At 28.1% G+C, this 20,821-nt stretch overlaps 1 protein-coding gene across 2 annotated transcripts; it reads right to left on the bottom strand.

Annotated features, from left to right (window-relative positions):
* Nucleotides 1-63: 63 nt before the first annotated feature.
* LOC129958223 (serine beta-lactamase-like protein LACTB, mitochondrial) lies at nt 64-16,602 on the bottom strand. 2 transcript variants are annotated; one of them, XM_056070508.1, is made up of 7 exons: nt 15,575-16,602; nt 12,661-12,727; nt 11,757-11,947; nt 10,844-10,921; nt 10,086-10,221; nt 8,691-8,856; nt 64-7,810 (listed from the first exon to the last, which is right to left on the bottom strand). In XM_056070508.1, exons 1-7 carry the CDS (start codon nt 15,866-15,868, stop codon nt 7,216-7,218), a joined length of 1,527 nt encoding a protein of 508 aa, XP_055926483.1. In that variant the 5' UTR covers nt 15,869-16,602; the 3' UTR covers nt 64-7,215. The 2 variants fall into 2 exon arrangements, with proteins under 2 accessions (XP_055926483.1, XP_055926484.1); XM_056070509.1 differs by lacking the exons at nt 12,661-12,727; nt 15,575-16,602 and adding an exon at nt 12,521-12,658.
* Nucleotides 16,603-20,821: the final 4,219 nt, after the last annotated feature.

Below are 20,821 nucleotides of genomic sequence, written 5' to 3' on the forward strand. Positions count from 1 at the left end.
GATTAAATAACATGCCACTGTAAGACAATGAATAAAAACAAAAATTTATTTTAAGAACAATTTATTAAAAGAACAAGTATTTTCAAGATTGAAAGAACAAAGTTAAGTAACAATTCTGTTTTTACACCACATGTTTACACTGTAGTATATATATATATGTGTGTGTGTATAGGTACTAATTTATATATAATATATATACTTTTACAAAAATCTGAGTATAACAGATTATTTAGTTCAGTATATTTAGTTTTAAAAAGGGCATGGTCATCGTCTAGCAAATCACAGCCAAGTAATAAGTTAGCCTGATCTCATGATAAATAATATATTTGAACTACGAGTCTATTTCAAGAGAATTTTCTTCGCTAAAAGAAATCAGTAGAATTGGACACAATTTTGAACATAACTACTTATTCTTGGAAATTAACAATGCCTTCAGCAATTTAACACCATAGAGAGTAACTTAATATATTACCAAATACTATTGATATCAGAAAACGCTCTATAGATGGATGACTTTTTTAGATAAATTTAAAAAAAAATTCTATTACCCCGAAATGGATATGCCATCGCTGTAATTCTTTAATGAAGATATAGAATAGATTTGACTGCTTTCCTAAAATTTCGAAAATGTCGTATTTTATGAACACATCGATCTTGACATAGTACTCAGGTTTTCATATCATTCTAAATCTTATGAAAAATACTTTACAAAAGTAATTGACAGAGCAAAGCTAATAATTCTTTTTTATTTCGCTTCTTTAGTAGAACCCCACCGGGAGGCCACAAAAATTGGGGATGAGAATCTTCTGGTATAGTGATTAGTTCTCACTTTTCTAAATTTTCAATGTTAAATTAAATGTGTGAGATTGGTTACCTCCATATCGATGATGGAAGGGTTTATACCGAGAGCAATGATTGCCATTACGATTTACCTTGGTTTCAGCCACAGTGTTATCGTGATGATGAGGGTTATTTAGCTTACACCGGAAGCTATGGCAGGGTGCAGATGGCACTTTTGCGGTTAAGACTAACTTTATCATCAAAATGGAGACAACTGACTAAGTACTCGATGGACATCGTACAGCGATACAAGGTCCTGCAGTGATTAATGTTATAGGAAGATGGTTGAAAAATTCTTCTTCCTCTTTGCAGCCACATCAATGAATATATTCATTAGTGCTATCAATTAATCTATTAGAGTCTGAAACGTATTGATTTCCTTAGTTGTGAAACTGAAGGATTTTTTCGTTAGCGTGGATTTTACTGCAAGTATCTAATCAGTCATGGAGAGAAAAATTCAAAATATACAGATAGCATAGCAGTAGTAGTGATGGAATCTCTTCTAAAAGAACTGCAATGCCCATGAAATTATTTCGCCCCCCCCCCCTTTTTTTCCGCATAGCACTTCCTCACCTCACGATATTGAAAAGTTGATAATCAGTATGTGGGGGGTGCGGGATGATCAACAGACAAGTAATACATAGGCAGGACTCAGAGGAACGCAGTTCTGCCGAAAATCAAAAGTAATTTAATGTACAAGGCACAAGTGTTAAAAGGTCTAAAGTTGACTTCATAAACAATAAAATTTGCAAGTGAAGCGCTGGAATTGATGCAATTCGAAGCTGGGCTTGGCCGAAATTAAACTTTCTCTCTTCTCTCTCTCTTGCGATATTTTTCATTATTACTTTTAATACTTATGCTTTAATATAATCAAGAAGGAAACATTTTTGATCAAATACAGCGAAACCTCGCTAAACAAACATAATTCGTTTCCGAATCTTACTCTTAATGAGACACTTTTTAAACAAAACAATTTTTTCCACAGGATAATGCGCTTCATTCCAATAATAACGATGTTGTTGTTTTTATAATACATGCTTTTTTTTACAAGAAAGTTATCTAAACACATTTATTTTTGCCAACGCTTTAAAATTTGGCGAAAATGAGGCGCCATTATAGTTAAGTAGGAGCTAAGCGCTTCAGATTTATTTATTAGGGTGATGCTTCTCAACATACAATGCAACAATTTCTCATGCTTTTCACCATCTCCCTTATTTCACTAAAAAGTTGATGCTATATTTATATCCTCCTCCACAACTCTTTGCTGTGACACTGAATGTAGTTCTTAGCTATTCTCATAATTGTGCTCGCATGTTATTGATATAGGGGGAAGTTGTAACAGGGATAAGTTGTAACATGCAGTTAATCAGAAACTTTATTAAAACATAAGTTTTGAGACTGAACCTATTAAATAAGCACAGTTAATGCCCTTCCGAAACGAGAACTGTGTAAATGTGCCCCATTTTAGCAAATTAATGAAAAAAAATATTTCTTCAGTTTTGATTTAAGGTAAATTAATTGATCTCGTAGGAAAATTTTTTACTTACTTATTTTGTCTATGTATGAGGTTATTAAAAAATTTTAAATTTTATTTTGTAAAGGCAATATTAATTTATAAATCCGTATAAATGACCGAAATCATACGATTGGGAGTAGTTGTAAAAAGCGTTTTCTTCTGTTTTGATTTGTGCAGTTAAGACTTCCTGCATTAAATGATACCATGTCAATTACTTTATTCTTGTTAAAATAATTCGTGAACAGTTGCTGATCGAAAGAAAGAAAAAAATAAATTATTATTACGAAGAGATGACAGAGTGGAAAGAAAACACACATATACAAGTGTTTATCAAAATAATGGAAACACCTGTGAATAAAAGTGACATTTTTGAATGCGCTTCGTAAGCATTAAAATATAATAATTGCCGCCAGTTTTTTTAATAAATAGTAATGTATGTATTCTGGTAGTATGTGTTATCTTTTTTTTTTTTTTTTTTTTATTCTGTAATTCTTGGATTTTTTCCAAAAGCGTAAAATGTCGTTCCTCTCAGATTTTCAGAGGCCAAATTGTAGGAGCCCGTCTAGTTGGAGCAAGTGTGACCGAAACATTCCAATTTTTCGGCGGTTCTAGAGGTAAGGTGTCTAAAGTCATGACAGCATACACACAGCACGGGAAGACAAGCTCAGCAAAGAAAAATAGTGGGCGGAAAGAGAAGCTCAGTGAAAGAGACCGACGGGCATTGAAGCGGATTGTAATGTCTAAAAAGCGAAAAACTGCAACAAAAGTGACCGCAGAGCTTAATCCCCATCTGGATTCTCCGGTATCAGCGATTAGTTAGAAGGCACCTTCATAAACAGAACATTTATGGCAGAGCAGCAATTCCCAAGCCACTTGTCACAGATGTTAATGACAAACATCGTCTATAGTGGTGTCACACTCACAGAACCTGGTCGATTGATAGAAAGAAGAAAGTAATATGGGCTGACGAATCGTATTTCACACTTTTCACTACAACAGGACGGGTGCACGTTTGGAGGACACCCACACAAGCGTATGACCGTGACTGTCTCCTTCCAACTGTCAAGCATGGAGGTGGATCTGTCATGATATGGGCAGCCATGTCGTAATTTTCCGCTGTATCAATCATAACCCTGAAAGAAAGGATCACTGGGGAGAAGTAGAGAAATTTTAGTTGACCAGTTCCATCCTATGATGCAAACTTTGTTTTCTGCAAGAGATGAAATTTTCCAGGATGATAATGGACCTATCCATGCAGCGAGACTTGTCCAATCATGGTTTTATTAACACGAGGATGAAATTAAACATCTGCCTTGGCCCACACAGTCACAGAAACTCAATATAATTGAACCGTTATGGTCTATCTTAGAGCATTCAATACGGAATCCATATCCTCTACCGGCATCTCTCCCAGAACTTTCATAATATCTCCAGGAAGAATGGTAAAATATTCCTCTAAACACTATTCAACACTTTTATGAACTGATTCCTAGGCGAATACAAGCTGTATTACATGCTAAAGGCGGTCCTATACTATACTAATAAAGGATTCTTTATAAATCTAAGGTGTTTCCATTATTTTGATAACCACCTGTACATACAAATCAAGCAAATATTATCTAATTACATTAAAACGAGCCAACAAAAGTACAGTCGCGGAAAAAAAATTCACCCAGTTTTATTCTCAAAACGTTCAACTTTACAGTCATAAAAAAGCTGTCATTTGAAAGGGATAAACGTACTCTTAGATTTATCTTGGTGGCACAGGAGAATCGCCACCACTTCATATTTTCGCAACAAGGTTTTAAAAAATGAACTTGATTTTTGAATTCAATGCATCTACATTCTTGAAGCAACAAAAGTCATTTTGGAACTTTGCATTGAAAACAAATTTACACCTTTCTGCTGAAGACATTGTTAATAAATTTAATCACTTTAATTGAGCCAAAAATACTAACACAGAAAAATACAACACGTATGTATCCAAATACTTTTTTTTGATAATGTATGCATATAGAAATGTATGCAAAGGAAATATAATCAGAGAGGTGAAAAACTTATTTTCTTTCTCATGCCAAATAAGGATGACCATATCCTGTATATAGTGAAAATTAGAAAGGAGAACTCTGGAATAAATACTTAAAAATGAAATCTAATTAACCCTTATCGTGGCAAGACTGCTTTTTTGAAGAAAAGCAAAAAACATGTATATATAAAAATTTGTAAGAATTATTTTAAATTAATTTATTAATTAAGTTAAAAATTATTTTATAGTGGTAGTATATTTTTATAAAGTTGTATGTATGGTATGCTATACAAAATGAACATAAGGGTTAATCTTTTTTAAAAATATTAATCGTTTAATTTTAGCTAAAAAATCCGAGACTCTCCAAACTAATATAAACACTAGAGCAATCATGTATTAGTTAATGATAAGATAAAACATACATATCTTTATCAAGCAAGTTTAACTTGCATATCCACAAAGAATATTTTTGTGCGCCAGCCAATGAAAGCATTACGTTAGTGAAAGATCTAAAGAAAGAATTCATCTGATAGGTTAGTCTCATGACAAATGGGATTTTGGATGATATCTAACATGCAACTACAAATTATATTGCATGATGCATAACATCTCATTATGAGAAGCTTGCAAGTTCATAATAGCTAACTTATAAAAAAATCGATCTAATAAATAATTTAAGTAAAAATCATTAAATATATTATAAATTCAAAAATATCAATGCAATTTTCATTTTTTACCGTCATAATTCTCATGAACATGGTGGATTTTAATATAAGTAGAAAATGAAATTAAACAATTCAAACAAAGTTTTAAAAGGGACAAAAAATTTTAGCATAAAAACTAGAATTATATTTTCAAAGGAAGAGAAGAAAAGTAAACTGTAAAAGTTTTGTTGAAAACAAGTCCTGTAAAAAAATTCTTTATGCTCAGATTAATCTTCTGCACAAATGTTTTTATGATACGATTTGTCTTTTCTTCAGAATCATGTTTAATTTGCATTTTAGATACTTTCTGCGTTCGTTTAGGGTAGCAAGTAGATACGTGATGCGATTCATCTAGTTAAAATTCTTTGATACGTGAATTCTGCCCTTTACTCTCATATTTATTTATTATTATTGGGATATAACTTCTTTTTTGGAGTTAAGCAAGAATATCAAGTAAATATAAAGGTAAGTTGGCATAATCTTACTTTTATGCGAATGAGATATATACTATTCATGATACTGCAAATATTAAATGGAAGATGTGCAGAGAATTCCAAATTTCAATTTGTGAGGCACAATTTACCTGAATTATTTCAGTATGAATTGACTTTGGAAAAAATATTGTACCAAAAATTTAGGTTTCAAACTATGCATATAAGTAAGTTTTGATAAAACTACGTCAAATAAAAAAAAAAAAAAAAAAATACATGGAGAATATAGTAAGCCTTAAAACTGAATTGCAGTTTATAAATTCTAAACTTTTGAAAAATAGGGATTCCCCATGATAAATATAGAACTAATCACATGCAAATGAAGGCAATTGAGATCCAGAGAGAGGGTTGAACTTTAGATAAAATTCAGCTAAGATGGGGGCACCTGAATTTTTGGAGTTATTCATTGCTTAAATTACAAAAGGGGGAAAAAAATAAAAATTTGAGTATCAAGGCATTTCAAAATTTTGACGTATTTAGACTAGTAAAAACATTGCGCTAATATCAGGTCAGTAAAAAGCTGAAATAATATCACATTGACTTGATGGATGCATCCAATAACCCAAGTCTGTGAAACTACAATATTTCCAACAAAATGAGAAAAAAAAACTTAACTAAACATACTACTCAGAGTTTTTTTTTTTTTTTTTAATTCACATGGTTCTGTTGTTACTTATGGCATTTGTCATAGCAGATTTTAAGCCGAGTTAGTGCAGCAGCCTCTGAGGGTAAAGGCCCCTGAGCACCCGAGGGCAGAAGTCTTACTTCTAGCTTATATGAAGATGACACTCACTTGTACAACCCCTTTTTGCATGGGGACTCTTTCACACGCCTCACAGATAGAACACAGGGTAAGAAACTACCATACCTGAACCAGGACTCGAACCCGAGACGTCCAGATCAAAATAAATAATGAAAATAGGAATTCTGTGATAGAAAGACTTTGAGGAATTATCAAGGATCTGAAAAGTGTGTGCAGGACACGCATAATTGATACACTATCTGAAATGAAAATTTTTCAATTTGTTATGTTTAACTATAATATATATATATTTGAAGAATGTGGCCCTCTTTTTGCAAAGGACATGTCTACTGAATAACCTAAGCAGCATCAAACGTGTTGTCTCTTTAAAACCATAATGTCTCAGTTAAAATGCACATAATCAAAGTGAGACATTTTCGTACTTTTAACAACTTTTTTTACATGCTCAAATTGATATATTTATAACTATTAAGTTAGGAATTGTATGAAAGTTAATCAAGATGCACCTCAAAATATATTCATTGACTCCTATGACAATATATATCTAGCCAAATGCCAAAATTTTAATGATCCTATGGTGCTTCAATGCTGATAGCTTTTATCTATAGCAACAAAAAAAGTTTCATTTGATATAATTTTAATTCTTTCATAATGTAATTTAGTTGAAATAAAGCTCAATTTTCCCCCAACAATAAGAATGAAAGATATCTTTTAGAAGTTAAAAACTGATCAATATCATTAAAAGACAAACATAATATTTCAATATATTTAAAATCATCGCTAAATATATAATTAACGCGCTTTCGGACAGGATTATTTTTTGTGCAATGTGATTTTTAAAAACGACTAAAATTATATAAAAAGTAGTTTAAAAATCACTGCTTATCAAATTGTTGAGAAATTTTCAATGCTGCTGGAAACAAGGAAATATTGTGCATATTACTAAGTACAACTACAACAGTACCTTTTGGTACAGAAGAAGGCTCAGGGTTCAAATGCTTACTTTTGCTATTTCTTGCTGGTACAATCAGTAGCACACTACTAGCGCCAACAGCACTTCCGGTATGATAAACACAAAATTTACTTTTGTTACAAAATTCACACTCTTGCTTTTGTAAGTGCACACTCCACCCCATTCCATAATTAGGAGCGGGTGGGACAGGTTCCCACATGGCCTCAATTGTTTTTGAATTTAGAAAACCAGGAAGTGGTTTTTGATCGACAGAATTCAAAGGTTGATCATCAGTGTTACTCTCTTCTTTATCAGTGCTGCTTTCAGCACTTTTTCCTAGTGATGAACTGATGTTGGAAAACACATTTGGACCTTTAGCCTGTAAACTATACAACATTGCATTAGCAAACTGCATTAAGTCACCAACAGTAGATAAAAATCCTCCTCCCGCCCATTTGTATGAATTGTCGACATAAGGTGCATTAATTAGGATTCCTTTCTTGTTCTTCATGTAATTTCTGAAAGTGAGAAAGTAATTTTGCATGAGATAATATTTTTTGTGCACAAAAATATAACCATAAGAACTTTTAAAATTTTACAATAAATATAGCACAACTGAAACCTACTTACATATAATTTAAAATAATATTTTGTATTGTATAAATTTAAGAAAAATTTCAATTGTAAGACGGTAAAGCAATATTAGTAAGAATCAAAATGCACGTTTATATAATAATTTTTTTCCTTCTCGGACCTCCTTCTTGAATTTATAACATAAGAATATGTCATTTTAAATGGGGGGAAAAAAAGAAAAAAAACTTTAAAGTTACTTATATGGTACTTTGAAATTTGTATTTAATACACATAATCACGAAAATTTTAACCAGCTGTACTAACAATATATTTTTTGTTCATGATTTCCTTAATTTTTCTGCTTATAAAATTATTTATCCAATTCCATCCAATTTTTTTATTTGCAGAATCATAAAATGGACCTAAACCAAGTTACAGGATTTTAATTCAAAATATAGCTAAACTGGGAAGATTAGCATACATTAACATAATTTTATGAAATTCTCTTTCTAAAAACTTATCTAAATATATTTCAGTCACATCAAATTATGATTTATGTACAAATTCACTACTTTTGCCAATATTCTTATTCTTTGCTTGTTTTTTCTCATTGTTTCACTCTATGAGCACATTTTTGTTAATAAAGTCACTATTATTCAATGCATATACATACAGATTTGCCATGACTTTATTGTATTCAACACACATAAAATAAATCCTTCTGGAAGAAACTTGAAACTACTTTATGGGTACTTTAACATACTAAATTACTGCACTAATGTAACCTGTTAGAAATTAAGTAAAAACATCATATTGAGATCTTACCTTGATCTGTTATATATCAAAACTTCATTTTCATCGAGATAAGTATTGTTTAACCCTAGCGTTTTGAACATTTTAGTGATATGAACAGTGAATTGTTCCTTAGCTACTGCTTCTACAATTGCACTGACCAGAGTCCAACCGTGAGTACTATACAAAAACTTGGTACCTGGTAAAAAGTAAGAAATAAATTTCATAGACAAGCAAACATGTAAGACAAATATTGTAAAATCATAACAAACCATATTTTTTAAATGTCAGAAAAAAATATATTTCAATAAATAATGGATGCAAGTATGTGTGTCTGCCGATGCACTATAAGACAAGTTACCAAATTTAGCAGAAATATACATAAAGGGGGATATATTTAAGATTTTTTCTGAAATTTTGATAAGAATATTAATTAATTAAAAATTAACACATTATTAGTATTACTTTGGAAAGTAGGCAATGATAAAATATTGCATGCTTATTATGATTTCTGGGTATGAGATTTACTAAACTTTCCATACCAAAAACACATATAGTAGGAGTTTATAAATAACATTTAAAGATAATAATTGTACTACTAGTGAAAAGAAATAAAAATGAAATATAGCAGATTTCAAATACATTTTAATAAAAAGGTAAAGAAGACTGAAGTGGAAGAAGGAAGTCTCTAACAGATGGAATAGAATAGAATGAAGAAGGAAAAAAATAAATTTAGAAATAAAGATAAAATTTTATCAAATCTTAAATGTTAAATATTAAGTACTTTCAGATTACAAGTTTATTTTAGAAGATTTCTCAGAATTCAAATAATCTAAATTTTAATACACTAAAAATAAAATGGTCGAATCATATTTAATTATAAAAATTTACATTTATTTAACAGATTTTGATAATAGTATCATAGCAAACTAGTTATTCTAGTAATTTATATTTTGATGATTTATATTTCTATAAAAAAATTATTCTTGAAAACGGTTAGTATTTCCTTAACACAAAAATCCCAATGCAGACTGGATGTTTGGCATTCAATATATGCTAAATGCTTCCAAACCCAAGTGGACTAAAAGGCAATTATGCATGATTAAAACCCATTCCGGCATATGAATTGGGTGCTCACTAAATACAGTTGTGAGGCAGGGGAACATGGAGGGTCTTAAACTCTAGCAAATTTGTTTACCACAGGGATTGGAGTAAGCTGAAGTACAGTGATCATGGATGATTAGCTAAAATTGATGGATAAAAAAGTGGAATGACATGGAGTACCACCACTCTACTGATATGATGTGGAACAAACTTGAATGCCCACCTTAACACACAACAGAAATTTTATTGTATCGATCATACAAATACAAATATAATAAAAGAAAACAACATTAACAGTTTTGTAAAAGATTAACCATATTTTACCAGGACTTTCAACAAGAGGATCATCTTTAAACATATCCAGGGCTGACTGTAGATCATTATGTTTTGTAGTCATATAATATTCTTTTAAATCCATTTCTTCTTTTTTTTCACTGTTGTTTGATTTCCCATCTGTTTTCTAAGAAACAGAATGCATATTATATATATATATATATATATATAATACAGTATGATGATACAATATGGCAAACATAAACCAAATTTTACAAAACTTTCAAAATAAAAATGCATACAGGTATTCAAAATTGAGAGATTTTTCATTGATTGAGAGATGTTTGAGTGAATACTAGTCCAGAACTATTAGAAATATTTTAATGGCATTAGATATAAGAATCAAAAGATAAAGAATCTTACACACATATAATTTCATGTGAAGACTTTTAGAAGAGGACAATCTAAAACTGAGATTACAAATTTTAAAAAAAAAATTAATAGGAAGAATGGTTTTCCTAGGTTCTAAGAAGTGAAAGGAAACTTCCACTTATGATAACATATCTAAAACAAAGAATTATCCACTTTTTTTCAAAGCTGTATTAATATTTTGTAGCTTTTGCAATTCATTATTTATCAAAAAAAAAATTATGCTTCCGCATTATTGTTTTGTTTCTTCTTTGGAAGATTAATGTACAATCACACTACCCTAAAGAGATTAAGACAAATTTTTAAAAATTAGGAAAATAGATAACACAATTATGAAAAATAATCGACACATGCCATATCTGAATGCATTAAAAACTTACTTTGGGTTCACTTTTATCATCAGAATAATGTCTGATCCCACCCAAATGAGAAACAAGCTGTCGACATGTTATAGTAACCTATATAAAAAATGAAAAATTTATTAGACGAGCAAACGAGGATTTTAGTTTTAAAAAAATTACAATAGCAGCATACTGCATAGTAGCTTTACAGAATATCTTAATAAAGGTACATGAAAATAAAAATATTTGTCAAAACAACAAGTTTTTACGAACAACAACTGTGTTTATCAATTTAAATGTAGTAAAGAAAGATCAATCTAAATTTAAAGCCAAAGTCTAAGAAAAGCAACATACTTTATATAAAGAAAAAAAAATTATATATATAAAATTATATATATATATAAAAAAAAGAAAAATCTCATTCTGGATTCCCCCCCCCCCTTCTTCTTCTTATAACGGATTTTGTTATTGCTTAAAGAATTTTTTTTTTAATTTAAAATTTATTAGATATTTAAAAAAAGTAAAATAAATAACACAGAATATAAAAATGTTTGTTGACAAAATCCATTCATTTTTTAAATAATAATAAATTAATTTTAACAAATGAATAATAATTTAACCAAAGAACAATAATTTTTAAATTGGATCCTTATTTTATTGGAATATTGAAACACAGATCAATATAATTTTTCTTTAATGATGAATAGCAAATTTTGATGACTATTCTATACAACATAATCATAGCATGGCCTTTTGCTAAATCACAAAACTGTAAAATTCAAAAGGAAATAATGACAAAAAATAATAAAAAATACAACCAAAAAATAGATTGATATAAACATGGATTATTTAAAGAAAAACTGCATTACCATAAATAACTGCCATTAATTAAAATAATTATAGCAAATAATCTAAAAAGAAAATCTTAATTAAGAATGAAAATTTATATTACTGGTTTTCCACCATAAAATTTTGGTGGAAAAGATGGTACATATTCTTGCACAGGTTTGTCAACATCTAGTTTCCCTTGCTCCCACAATTTAGCAACAGCAGCCATGGTAATACTTTTACTAATGCTTGCAATTCTCATAACGGTGTCAGAAGTACACAAAACTCTATTTTCGACATCAGCATATCCAAAACCTACAAAAATAATATTTTTTAAAATCTCCTTTCAATAGCATTTGGTACTTAATGATTTTTCAAAAAAGCAATAAATAAAATTATTATATTTAAAAAAATAACAGTTAACATAAAAACTAATTCATCAAAATATATCAAAACATTTATAAAGTTTATGGGTTTTAAAAGAAATTATTATCCTTTTACTTAAGTTTAACAAAGTTTCTTTCATATCATTACTATTAAAAAATTTTAATTTTTGAAAATCATTGTAACGCTCTTTCTCTCTACTTTTAAGCAATTTTTCCAAATGCAATCTTCTCTCCTATTAGAACAAATTCTATAAGCCATTATCCCAGTGTATGAAAAATAATGAGATAAATCATTATGATTTTCAGAGCTGATATTACATACTCTCTTATTCTTTGTGGAATTTAAAATACCTGTACAACAAGACTCACAAATTTTCAATTGCTATTACCAAAATTATTCTTAGCTAATACTTCAAACTTACAATGACTATAATGGAAGTTAGTTTTGTAGACATAAACAGAAAAATCTTAATTTATAGTAATAAAAATATTATTTCAGTACCATTAACTAGCCAGAGACATTTTTTCAGATCACATAATATTTTCATCAGGTATAAAATTCAGCACTGAATGCCATCATATTATTTCATGGAAAATCAAAGTTTTTTAGGAAAATTTCTTATAAAAACTTTCAGCAATAACCTTCTTTCCATACAGTTCGTCCATCAATACTGACACCAACAACAAGACCAGGAATTCCACATTCATCCTAAAAAGCATAAGCAAGAAATGAAAATAATTTTACATAAAATTTTAGTTTTTAATGTAATTTTTAGCAATTTAAAAATATTCTAAATCAAATTTTAACTTAAAATTTAACGTGGAAACTAGAATACCATAAGATATTTATAATGTATTAGTTGTTACTTCTTAAAAGAAAAGCCCAATAATTTAGTAAAAAATTCCATATAATAAAAAGAATTAATCATATTTTTCCTAACTGCTGGTAATTGAGAACTTCATTCCCCCTTCTTAAAACTCTTTTTTTTATTATTTTCTGATATATTTTCAGTCAGTGCACAGGTATCTGGCATCCTAAGTCAAAGAAAAATGATACATCCTTACCACCATATATCATTTACATACTCACAAGCATAACCAAACATCAACATAGTTATTATAAACAAATTCGATATATAATATCTCTTTTTTTTTTTTTAAATTAACAAAGCATTAAATAGTGTTAAAGTGAAAAACAAATATCAGTAATATTGATTAACTTGCATTTTAAACATCAATAATTTATTAACATGCATAATTATATATTTAGAAATAAACATATTCAACAATTCCAAATTTATTATTTGGTACAGAGTTTTATGAACAAATGACAATTTTGTGTAAAGGAAAACACTAAATTGTTGTGGCCACAAAAGGACATATAATGGTAAAATCTCTTTGTGCATTTTCTTTGCATCCTCAAACATTAGAAGTGATGTTAGAGTCAGTTTCAATAATGTTAATATCATTAAAACTTGATCGGACATATTTCGTAACAGTTTCTCCTATCAAAACATTACACTTTTCACCCCAATTCTATTCCATCATTATAATTTTTATAAAATTAACACTACATCCTAAATCTCCCAAAAATATTTATGAATTAAAGATAAGAATAATTATTCTAAGCAAAATAATGAAAACCTAACTTCATCTTAACAAATATGTCCATAATGTAATGGAGGCATTACATTATAAAATTAAATTTTCATGTAATAAGATTTTATTCACAAAAGGGGAGCAAATATTATATCTGTATTAGTTTTATTATTTCAAATTGTTGGAGCCTAATTTACATTTCATGAACAATATAAGGCAAAATTTACGCAGCTGATGAACAAATGATGAGCAGCAGACAACAAATGAAATATTTTCTTTGAAAGTTTTCTGAATGCATATTATACAGCACAATGTAAACTGAAATACTAATGCAATGAATGAACCAATCCAACTTAACAACCTTTGGTACAAATGTATTTAATTAGTAAAAATTTAGTTTAACTAGTTAATAAATAATAAAATCAAGACATCACAATTCTGGTCTCACCAATTATTCAAGTTTTATATCAAGCAGAAAATCAGTTTTTAACAGATATTTTTTTTTATGATATTTACTATACAATATCCCTTTTTAAATTTTAGTTCCATTTTATTTTATACAATCACCCAACATTTCATCATAAATTAAATGATTTTCGGACACTTTAATGTTACATTATTAGTTTCTTAGATTAAATGTATCAGTAAAATTTTTCTTAAAACTCATATTAATAGAATGCAAGAGTGTTAATGAATCAATTAAAGGCAAAACAAAAAATTACATACTAAGTAATAATCAAACTATATGACATAAATAATTAACATACTAATTACTTGGATGTTTCATAATCTTCCAAAATTTCTAAATTTTTCAAGCATATTTTTTGTTTTCTTTAAATTTCCATGATTAAAGTTAATCTTTGTCAAATTATAATTTGCCCTCTTCCCTTGGAAGTTATCACAACTAGCAATACACTTCTGTAAAATGTTTTATTTCTGATAATGTATAATGTTCTAAATAAAGCTTACATATTAAGACTTATCTTAGCATCATTTTTATTTGAGAACGCATATGAATTTTGACTCATCACAAACAGTAACAAAAAAAAAGTTGCAATAAAAAAAAACTTAATTTCAAAAACTTTCAGAATATGCAAATCTTGTTGATATCACTATTTGGAGATACAGTCATCATGTACAAACGGCATACCAGGGATGAATCTCAGGCTAATAGGTTCTTTTGTACTTAAAATTTGACTATGTTCGCTAATGGCATATGATTAACATGCAAGTACTAGAAATACTAGTTTGCAATAAGAAACTACATAATATTAATTTTTGTCTACCAGCATATAATTTGTCCTTATGATTTTATAGGAGTAAATGTTACAACAGTTAGAAAGGCATTAATTTCATTTTTCTACTTTGCAAGATTTATATAATCCTCAAAAATAGATTTTCTGTTAAAATTTCCATAACAATAAGAAGGAATCAACTAATGGACAATTTGTTTAACTAAAGGAATTTCCTTATTTAAGTAAATGATATATTAATCTTATTCAAAGCCAAGAACTGCATATTTCTTTACTATTATACAACACCATTTTAAAGAAATATAAGACATAGAATATAGAAATATATTTACATAGTACAATTATTCCAGGTATTTTGAATTGACATAGTTTAAAGTGCTATTTCACATGGAATAAGAAATGCCCATTAACCTGAATAGGGTACTACTAATTTAAGAACATTCATTATTTATTCATAGTTCAATAAATTTCATTAATGAAATTTTGATAAATGCAACAATTCACCTATTAAAAATGTAAAATTTTTATTGGAGGCAATAAATCAAGAAAGATTACTTCAACAAATCATGAGAAGAACATCTTTAAAGCAAAACAACAAAAAATTTAAAAATAAAACTCTAAAATCATAAACAACACTTTGATAATTTAAAAAACAAAATCTCAGATAAAAGAAAAATAAAAAATTACAAAAAAAAAAAACAGACCTTGACACGCTGTAGAATATCACGACTATTTTTAATAGCTTTATCATAAAGTTCATCTTCATCAATTACTTCGATGACATTTCTTGGGTTCAAGTCAAGCTCGCAAGAAATTTTATTTTTATGAGCAATGTATAGAGTTATGCCAAAGGCAGCAACAGATGCTACAAGAGTTTGTGTGAAAGGAAAAGTTTGACCATTTGTTGAATGTGAATGTTTAAAAAAAGGTCTACTTGATTTGTACCATAGTTTACTACTAACAGTTTCAACACAATAATAAATTTTCTTACGAAACATTCTTCCACAAATTTAAAGGTAAATTGACTTCTAAACTGTTGATTGAAATGTCTAATGAAGTAAGTGCATAAAGAACTTCTAGAATTGAATGCAATGACAATCAAAGCTTCTTTAATTAATTTATTACTCGCTTCCTGTACTATATAAATTACGTTACTGATTTCTATGGATAGTTATCGATGCTAATTGTTTTCTGTAATGTTATTTTATTCTCTAGGTATACTATGAAGTCAAAAATTCGGAAAGAATCAAAGTTTGCAAATTTATGATATGCAATAAAATTCGTAATTCTCACACTACAAGGAATGCAATAATTTTGTAAAATATTAAAATGATTCCAAAAATTTAAAATTTGGTCCCTCAATCAAAAAAATAACGCAGGACAGTAAGAATTCAAATATAGATGGAAAAAATATGCAGAATTAAAACTTTGAAGGTTGGAGTAAAGTCGCAAAGTATTATTCGACTTTCGTAATAAAAACTGTAATTTCTTAAATGAAATATATTATCGTTTAGGTTAATACTAAACTTTTAAGACATGCAAAAAGATTTGATAAGATAAAAAGATTTTTCTTTAATAAGCCAAACGCACGCTACTTTTATTGCGCAGTTAAAGAGTTAAAAAAGAAAATAAAAAGGACCTAATGATGCAAAGATTTTTTTTTATGCATCTGCAACATGAAAATAAAAAACAAGAATTTGGAAGCGCTCTTTTCCCGATACAAACAATAAAAATAAACATAAAGCACGCGCTTTCAATAACGATTACGATAACAGTTCAACTTCACCGACTAATTTATAGGCATCTAATTTAAAATATAAAAATCCTATAAAATTGATAGTCAAGAAGGGCAATTCGTTTAAATATTCTAATCATAAATGACTCAAGGAAACAAAAAGGAAATTCCATTTAAAAAAGAATGAAAATAAATCAAGAAATGACGCCTAGTTGGCAAAGTAAAAATAGGTCCCACGACATATAAGCATATTGCTAAATTCATCTATCATATCGAAGTAATACCTTAAAGAAAATCAAAAACATATTAAATACTCAAAGATATCAAAATGCAATATTCTGTCTGAATTCAATATCAAAGAGATGTCTTTTAAAATAGTACGCGAAATCTTACTTTTCTGACCAATCTGGGAATTGATAATAAAGAATGCGTCAATCATCGGTCAGAAAATACAGACAATTTACCAATGGGGAAACGAAAACATTGAAAATTTTCAGCAGATTATAATGCTTTTCACATAAAGGTGTACAGGCAATGAAATTTTAGCTCAATAGAGAGGGGGGAGGGGGAGAAGAATTCTTCTTCTTCCAAACATCCTACCCTGAGTATTTTTATTTTATTTTATTGTAATTTAATACTCATATAAGCTGGTTTTAGGTAACAAACATTTCAATAAACTAAAGTAACAAAACATTTAATTACGAATTACCTTTAACAGAATTTAATTCAGAATTTTGCCAAGAAGCACACAATAATATAAAATGTGGAGAAACAATATTGTACGGTATTTATTATAATATTTGAATAGTGCAAAATGTAAAATATTTGCTATATTGATGAATATTGAGGATATATTGTATAATTTCGACGGACCCTATTAGAACACAATGCCAAACAACAGTATTATGATATCTCTCTGAAATTGGACGGCATTCAAAACATCGTGGGAATATCGTACAATATTTTATTCTAATAGAAGCATTCATCAAATTAGTTTCCAGTGCTATAAATATTCTTAAAATTATCTTATTACATATTCGAGGATGAAAAAAATCCGTAATTTTTCTTAGAGAATCATTTAATTGTTTTTGAACCTAAATTTGTTATGGTTCTGTTTTTCATTTACCTCGAGATTCAAACGCTTGAGCATTTGGTTTGCAAACGATGCTTGATTCAATAAACCAGCGAGATCTTAAAATGCGTGTGTCAGGTATGGTAATCTGGCGTTTGGCTCGAAAGGAATATCTTGTAATTCTATATCTAATTTTGGATTGTCCTTTTAATTCAATATCTTTTTTAAAATGCTGAGTTGCGAATACGATTTGAAGTGGAAGCAATTTCACTTGTAACTAAGAATTAATATTAGAATAAATTATTGAAGTTAAATTCAAATATAATATGAGAAATAAAAAAAGTTACCTTTCCGAAACTAATTTCTTACTTTTTCTTAATTTATGAAAATTAAAATTTCAATTCTGAGAAATAAAATAATTTGTAAAATAAGAATTTTGGTGAATGGCCCTTATAGTCTGCTTAAATATAATAATTCTAGAAGGTTTTATTTATTTTAAAAATTGTCCTAAAGTTTTTTTTAAAAAACAGCGTTTTTTAATACTTAATTAATTACTTTTATTTTACTTCTTTTAATTTTTTTATATTTATTATTATTTCATTTTCTAATATCAATTTTGACGGTAACTAACTAAATAAATAAAAGATATAAAAAAAATGTATGCATATTGTCTGATCACATCAGGTAAAACAATAAAAATGAATACTAAACTATTATATCGTTTGTAAATACCTAATTGATAGTAGTATCTTCACAATAGCGATAATCATTGATGAATGAAGAACTACAATACAATATAGTTTCCACAATATTATTCAACGATATCAATGTTGATATTTTAATATTGCTTTCACAATATCGAATATTTTAAATACTTTAGAATAAAATCTCAAATTAAATGAGTCTCAAATTAAAATCTCAAATTAAAGGGTAACTGAATTTTTTGTACCGGAATTTTACTGCATTAATGCTTTTAAAAATTTCTGTGCCTTTTGAGTATTGTTACATATTGTACAATATTGTTTATTCGGTATTTGGTGTTTTACGGTATTCACAATATTGTTCAATATTTCCCAAACATTATTCTATATTGTGGTGGTTCTGCAGTCGTGCATAAGAAGTTTTAAACTACAATATATTTAAATCAAATGGTCAAATGCAATGTTTTCCTGGCCTGTTAACTTGGGATTCAGCAAGCTAATTTTTAAAAAAATTAAGGGCATTCATTTCCAAGTGAATCTGAAAACATGAAAAATTCAAAGAATAATGCTTTGAAGCTGAAATAGTAATTGATTTTTATTGCAATATACTCGAGCACACAGCCCTTTAAAATCAAATAAAATATAAAAATTGATTATCCTGAAGATATCACAAAAGAAAAATACTGGGGCCCCTGAAGTTGCGAGGCCCTTAGGAATTTGCCCATCTGATAATCCGACCATATTATTACTTAATAATCATATTATGGTTTTGTTTTACAATACATAAAATACAGTATTCTAGTTTTTAAAGTTACAAATTAATTATATTTTATGTAGGTCAATGATACTCTTGAAAGAATACTGCTATAAAGTCGAATACTGTTAGATTTTAGTTCTAATAGTGTGATTATTTAAAAGGCTAATTAAAGTTTTATTAAAAGTCCAATAAAAATTAATGTATTTTTATACTATTGAAAAGAAATGTAAATCTACTGATTTTCATCGTTTCTTAAAAAAATACTTTTAAGAACCGTTTCAAAATGCGCAATATTCTCATAAATAGATGTACTAATTCTGAATAAATATAAGCATAGTCAGTTGCCAATGCCCTAATCATAAATATGAAATTAAATCAAAGGAAAAAATATTGCAACTTTATTTTTTATACAGATTTCCAGACTGGAATCATTAGAAGACAATTTTATTTTATTTTAAGCGATTTATTTTCCTATACTACATGGTTAGAATATTATATAGAGTTAATGTCCATTATATAAGTTAATGTCCAGTCCCCTCCAACAATGTCCTCATTGTTGTAGGTATTTCACTGAAACGTTTTTAATTGAGTTTATGCATGAGATACTATAATTTCCTTTTGAAAAATTTAAAATGCTTTGGTATTCACACATTTTACCGTTGTATATAAAGTATTTTTAAAGAAATACATAAATGAAGAAATGGATAAATAATGCATAAAATAATATATTTTGAAGAACATAATGAATAATTATTTTGAAACACACATATTTGAGAGAAAAATAAAAAATATATATTTTAATTGAAATAATTTATTAATATTATACAGATGATAAATTATTTTAATATTATATTGTTATCCGAAACATTTTTAAACGTTCACATTTTTTTATCAATTTGAATTAATATTATTCAAAATGTTTGTACTCGTATATATTTATATTTTCATTATAAAAATATGTGCATTCAATTAAAAAGCAAAATAAATGTATAATGTAACACAAATTCACATTATTTGATTTTTTTTAAAAAAATATAAAGCAGCAATGTTTAGAAAAACTTATGCCTATCTATCTTGCGTCAGTTAATGGATATACAAAATGTTCCCAAAATGTGGAACGAGCATTTATTTCCTTGACTGTTGAAATTAGACCTACTTACAAATTTTCATTAAATAAGATACTGAAATGTATGAAATTCCTATGACTTCTGCATAGGGGAATATTAAAAAGGTACAAAATTTAATAATAGCGAAAAAAATCCTGTAGTTTGTTCACTTTGTTTTTCTTATAATTCTCTATAAGGTCAGTTTCATGCTTCTATCTACAAAATTAGCAGAGATATTGAAATGATAATAAATTAAATTAGACCATTTTTCTATATCTCTGACTGGTGTTTCAGCGAGACTTTTGCTGTAATTTTTAGAGATAATATATATTTCACGAAAGATTATTAAAAAGACAGATTCAGATAATAATAATGCATTTATTAGTATTCATTAAATTTTTAAAAAATGGGCAGATAATATTTTAATTGAATTGCTTAAAACTTGTTGAAAATGAAGCTTTTCGACACTTGTACAAAGTTGCATAATTTTAACAATTTACATATGTGATCAAGTTCATCATTTGTGAATTAAATGTAAATTATTTTTGAATTCCTCGGCAGAGATCTACAGCTATTGCCA

The sequence above is a fragment of the Argiope bruennichi genome, chromosome X1 (assembly GCF_947563725.1).
Source record: "Argiope bruennichi chromosome X1, qqArgBrue1.1, whole genome shotgun sequence".
Taxonomy (NCBI): domain Eukaryota; kingdom Metazoa; phylum Arthropoda; class Arachnida; order Araneae; family Araneidae; genus Argiope; species Argiope bruennichi.

What these genes read in the sequence shown, in the direction of transcription:
- LOC129958223 (XM_056070508.1), bottom strand. Translation starts at nt 15,868, where the DNA reads ATGTTTCGTAAGAAAATTTATTATTGTGTTGAAACTGTTAGTAGTAAA. An exon ending in ATGATAAAAGTGAACCCAAA is followed by an intron (nt 10,222 to 10,843) that starts GTAAGTTTTTAA and finishes TCTGTTTCTTAG; the next exon opens with AAAACAGATGGGAAATCAAA. An exon ending in TTGATATATAACAGATCAAG is followed by an intron (nt 7,811 to 8,690) that starts GTAAGATCTCAA and finishes TCTCACTTTCAG; the next exon opens with AAATTACATGAAGAACAAGA.